The sequence below is a fragment of a genome, unplaced genomic scaffold (assembly GCF_019419815.1).
Source record: "Pyrus x bretschneideri cultivar Hongxiangsu unplaced genomic scaffold, Pyrus_bretschneideri_v1 Contig37, whole genome shotgun sequence".
Classification (NCBI taxonomy): domain Eukaryota; kingdom Viridiplantae; phylum Streptophyta; class Magnoliopsida; order Rosales; family Rosaceae; genus Pyrus; species Pyrus x bretschneideri.
Window position 1 is genome coordinate 1494373 of NW_025999690.1, and position 4402 is coordinate 1498774.

General features: G+C 34.7%; 1 protein-coding gene across 1 annotated transcript; it reads left to right on the top strand.

Annotated features, from left to right (window-relative positions):
* The first annotated feature begins 2332 nt into the window (after window positions 1-2332).
* Window positions 2333-3383, top strand: LOC103937169 (protein TIFY 10B-like). The gene is made up of 2 exons (XM_009347083.3): window positions 2333-2969; window positions 3083-3383. The coding sequence occupies exons 1-2, from the start codon at window positions 2452-2454 to the stop codon at window positions 3204-3206; spliced, it is 642 nt and encodes a 213-aa protein (XP_009345358.2). The 5' UTR covers window positions 2333-2451; the 3' UTR covers window positions 3207-3383.
* Window positions 3384-4402: the final 1019 nt, after the last annotated feature.

Genomic DNA, 4402 nt, shown 5'->3' on the forward strand with positions numbered 1-4402 from the left:
TCGGCACAGAAACGAGGAACCGAACTCTCCGTCTCCACCAAACCCTTGTTTGTGATGAAATGACCGATATACCCCACATTTTCCTGGAGCTACAAAAATTGCCATTGTATTTTTAAATTCCTTTTGTTATCTATATGTGGTTTGGTTTGAACCGCACTAGACCGTTATATTGTAATTGAAATTGTCCTAGTGTTAAGTAAAATTTATTTATTCTGGATTTATCTCTTGTAAATAATTAAAAATGTTTTTCATTATTGGAAGCACTTCTGAATATACTTAAAAGGATAATACTATGTACATCAAATTTTCAAACTAAATTTGCAAATCAAATAATATATTATCAATGGGGAATAAACACGTCAATCAACGCTTAAATAATATTTCAATCATCAACAACTACATCATTTGGTTACAAAATTTGATTTAAAAATTTAATTTACCTAGCATTACCCATACTTATAATTAGAAAATAAATAATTCATTTGTAGCGCAATAACAATATGGTGCTATAACAACCTAGTCTTGTACTTTTTTTAGTAAAACGGTAATATTTTATTACCTAGAGATGAATTTAGGCTAAATTGCACAATTGTCTAGCTATGATAAAATAGAATTCTGATTTGGACTTAAGATGTCTTACTTACAAATGTACAAGTGCATTAAGTATATCACCAAACTGTTGTTGTACTAGTAGCTTTTCAACCCTTCGCTCGACTTCTTCCCAAGCAGCAGTTTCAGCACCATTTTCTTCCTTTTACTCGCACCCAAGCGTAGATTCCTTGCTGCAAGCAAATTGGGCACGTCCAAGGCCATTACTTTTTAATAAGCGAATCAAATTGGACTCACAAGCAACTGGAGGCAAATTATCCCGAATCAAGATCGGCCTACTTCTACTAACCTCCTCAAAATCAGATTTCAACCGATCTAAGAATGAAAGCGCCTCAGATGCAAAAATCACCTGTTCTTTCTTCCAACAAAACTAAAACTTTTGAATCAGAGATTCAATGGATGAAGAACAAGATGGGATTTCGATTCAGAGTCGAGTCTAGGAGGAGATGCATACTAAGTTGGGTCACAGATTCGACCTGATAGTTGCATTTGGCTAGGGTGACAAAGAAGTCGAGGTCGTGGGTGGAGTGGGATGGGATGGTAGCTGCTGACTCGATATTGGCTGGAACAACTGAATATGCCAATAATTATGAGTTTCATGTTACTTTTACTCATACTAAGATACATGTCAGATCTAGGAAATCCCAATTTGATTGAATGGGACGACAGTTTCTCATTCAAAATCAATAAAAATAAAATTTTGATCAAATCACACATCTGAGTTAAATTATAGATGAAAGTCTTATTTCGTTTCTCGACGGTGAAATAAGACTAAGCTCATGAGCTTATTATCCTAGGTTTGAAGAAGTTGATAGGATCCCATTTTTTAAGTTCTCATGTCCCTTCCTTGTGGTGATGTGAGGCCATGAAAAAGGAAAGAGAGAGAAGGTGATTTATTTGATCATATAGTTTTTCCTCCGAGCATATTGTGCCCTTGAGCTTTCTATTTGAGTGTATCAAAAGACCCAATGAATTGGGATTTCCTTATTAGATCAGGTCATTTTAGAGCAAGAGGATCATTGGAGTAAAGACAACGAAATGAGTGTTTTTGAGTGGTGCAGAGCTCGTATCAAACGACAGAGCGGTGACCCACTTCAATGGTGAGGTCTCTGCCAAATAGAAATATTTTATTTAAAAAAAAAATTCTTTTGGTTTGTAAAATTTTAAAAATCTTAAAAATTTATTTTTATTATTATCCACATTTTTTTTAAAAGGCATTTTTTTTAGTTTTTATCTTTATTCACGTGGCACTAATATTATGGTCGCGTGATGTCCATGTAGGCAGATAACAGAAAACTAACAAAACTTGAGAGAAAGGTTTAACATTATAACAAATTCATAAATTGATGTATAATATTACAATGTCCAAAGATGAGATATGAGTTTATTGCGCGACTTAAAGCTGAAGTTGTAAATATATACCCTTATTTTTATTATGAAATATAATTTAAAGGGCTTTTTCGTAAAAAAACACATATTGAAGGTCTGACCGCCTATTCCACGTGTTTGAATCCTATCTCCTATCATCCTATCATTTTCCCATGTTCTTTCCTCTAAATTTTGTAATACCTTAAAAACGTGCTTGAAAAACCCCCAATAAAAAAAATAAAAACGAAACCCATTAACCAATTAAATCCTTATTATATTCAAAGACAATGGTTGTCGTAAAGATTCAAAGAAAATTGTGAGGCGGCCTTACTTGACTTCCTCATATATGATATATATTCCTCTCCTCCTCCCACCCCTCTAATCCCACCATTAAGCAACGATCACCAAGGTGTTTCATCAAATCTCGCTCTCAATTTTTTTCATCGAAAATTTCCGTCGCCAAAGATATCAGATATGGCAGCTGAAAAGTTGAATTTTTCACAGACATGCAACCTGCTGAGCCAATTCTTGAGGGAGAAGAGAACCCTGCAAGTCGTCCCTCCCACAACAATGAACTTGCTGACGACCATGGAGGCTGCTGCTTCGAACCCAGCCCATCAGGTGGCTCAGACTCCATCATCGAAACCCAGTATCGATTTGTTTCAGCACTTCACCAAAGGCCCAGAAGCGGTTTTGGGAAATCAGCAGCCTGGATCTGTTGCCTCGATGACTGTTTTTTACGGTGGGCAGGTGCTGGTTTTCAATGATCTGCAGGCTGAGAAGGCAAAAGAGATTATGGATTTGGCTATAATTGGAAGCTCCAAGAGTTCTGGTCGGTTTGTGGAGAAATTGGCTTCTGGGAATCAGTCAAATGTTGTCGCTAAAAATAATTACCAGGAAATTCAGAAGGTGCAACCCCAAGCAGCCGCGTCAGATTTGCCTATTGCCAGAAGAGCTTCGCTTCATAAGTTCTTGGCTAAGAGAAAAGAAAGGTAAAACTACTTTACAAAATTATTTATTTTCTGAAAATTTTTGAGCAAAAAGCGAATCAAAGCATGCATGCATGGTTGAATATTTACCTAATTAGGTTATTTTAATTTTTAAGGGTGGCAGCAATAGCACCATATCAACTGAAAAGCCAGAAAGCATCTTCTCCTGCCAAAAGTGACGAGCAAACGAGTTCGAGGGCAGAAGACCAAAGTACAAAGCAGCTTGAGCTCAGGCTATAGAGATATAATTGTCTCGCAGTTTTTATTAGATTTAGAGTTTACTATGATATATAGGGGTTAATTTCTGGGGGCTTATGATTTCCTGTGTGTTCTTATAAGCAAAACTTATTCTTCCATCTTAAATTTTGTAATTATTATTTCTATCAATGAGATTTGGATCCATAATCCATTTCTGCATATTGCCAGTAATCGGTAAGGAGGATTCTACGGTACCTTACTAAAAAATAATGTATCGATAGCCTTTAATAATACTTTAAAATTATCTTAAATTATTGATTAAGTTCGGTGAATGATCTTCACGGTTAGATACAATTTTTTTTATTAATAAAAAGGCTTCTAGTTAAAATGGTTCTTGATATTCAATCGGATTAATCTCTGAGTTTGTCTATCATCAATCATTACAGTTATTATTTATAAAAATTTGTTAAATAATGCTCAAAATAACAAAAATACCCTCAATAAATAATGACCAAATTGAGGGTATTTTGTCATTGTATCCTTATTTAATGGAGATTTTTTATAGAATGATCGAAACAATTGATGATGTACAAATTCAGGAACTACTTCAATCGATTTCAAATCTCAGGACCAAAGTGAAGGGTGTACCAATTTTAGGGGTCATTTTGGATAAAAGCCTAATAAAAATTTAAGATTATCTTAGACGATTGATTAAGTTAAAGAAATTATGCAAACCATAAACATTTTTTTTTTTTGGAGAAAGTGTAAACCGTAAACATTAAACATTAACAATTATCTTAGACCAAAGATTAAGTTCAATGAATTATCTTATATCATTGTTTAATTTTTTTATTTTTTATAAACGAGATACCTATGTGGCATTTTGTGTTCGTTTTTTTTGTGTGCGTCAAATTCACCAGTTCTTACCAATAGCGTGTTTCTTCATCTCCAAATCGAGTTCCCACATTTGACGCCAACTTCTCCAGATTTTATCGTACGTGCATGCGTTTGTTTTCTTTGTCTGCAATTGTACTCTTTAGATCATCTTTCTCTTCACATCTTGTTCTAATTTTGTTTTGTGACATGGCTAACATCGAAGAATACTCCAACGCGATGATTTTGGTTACGGTAGAGAGTTCAACGGTCATGATTGAAGACTACATTGATGGTTTAGGAGATTTTGATGAAGGCTTGTACAATTATGACAAAATGGATTACGACAGCTGTGAAGGTGAGGG

Bases quoted from the DNA above. Each gene is read 5' to 3' on its own strand.
- LOC103937169 (XM_009347083.3), top strand. From the start codon at position 2,452: ATGGCAGCTGAAAAGTTGAATTTTTCACAGACATGCAACCTGCTGAGC. The intron at 2,970-3,082 runs GTAAAACTACTT...TTAATTTTTAAG, and splicing joins TTGGCTAAGAGAAAAGAAAG to GGTGGCAGCAATAGCACCAT.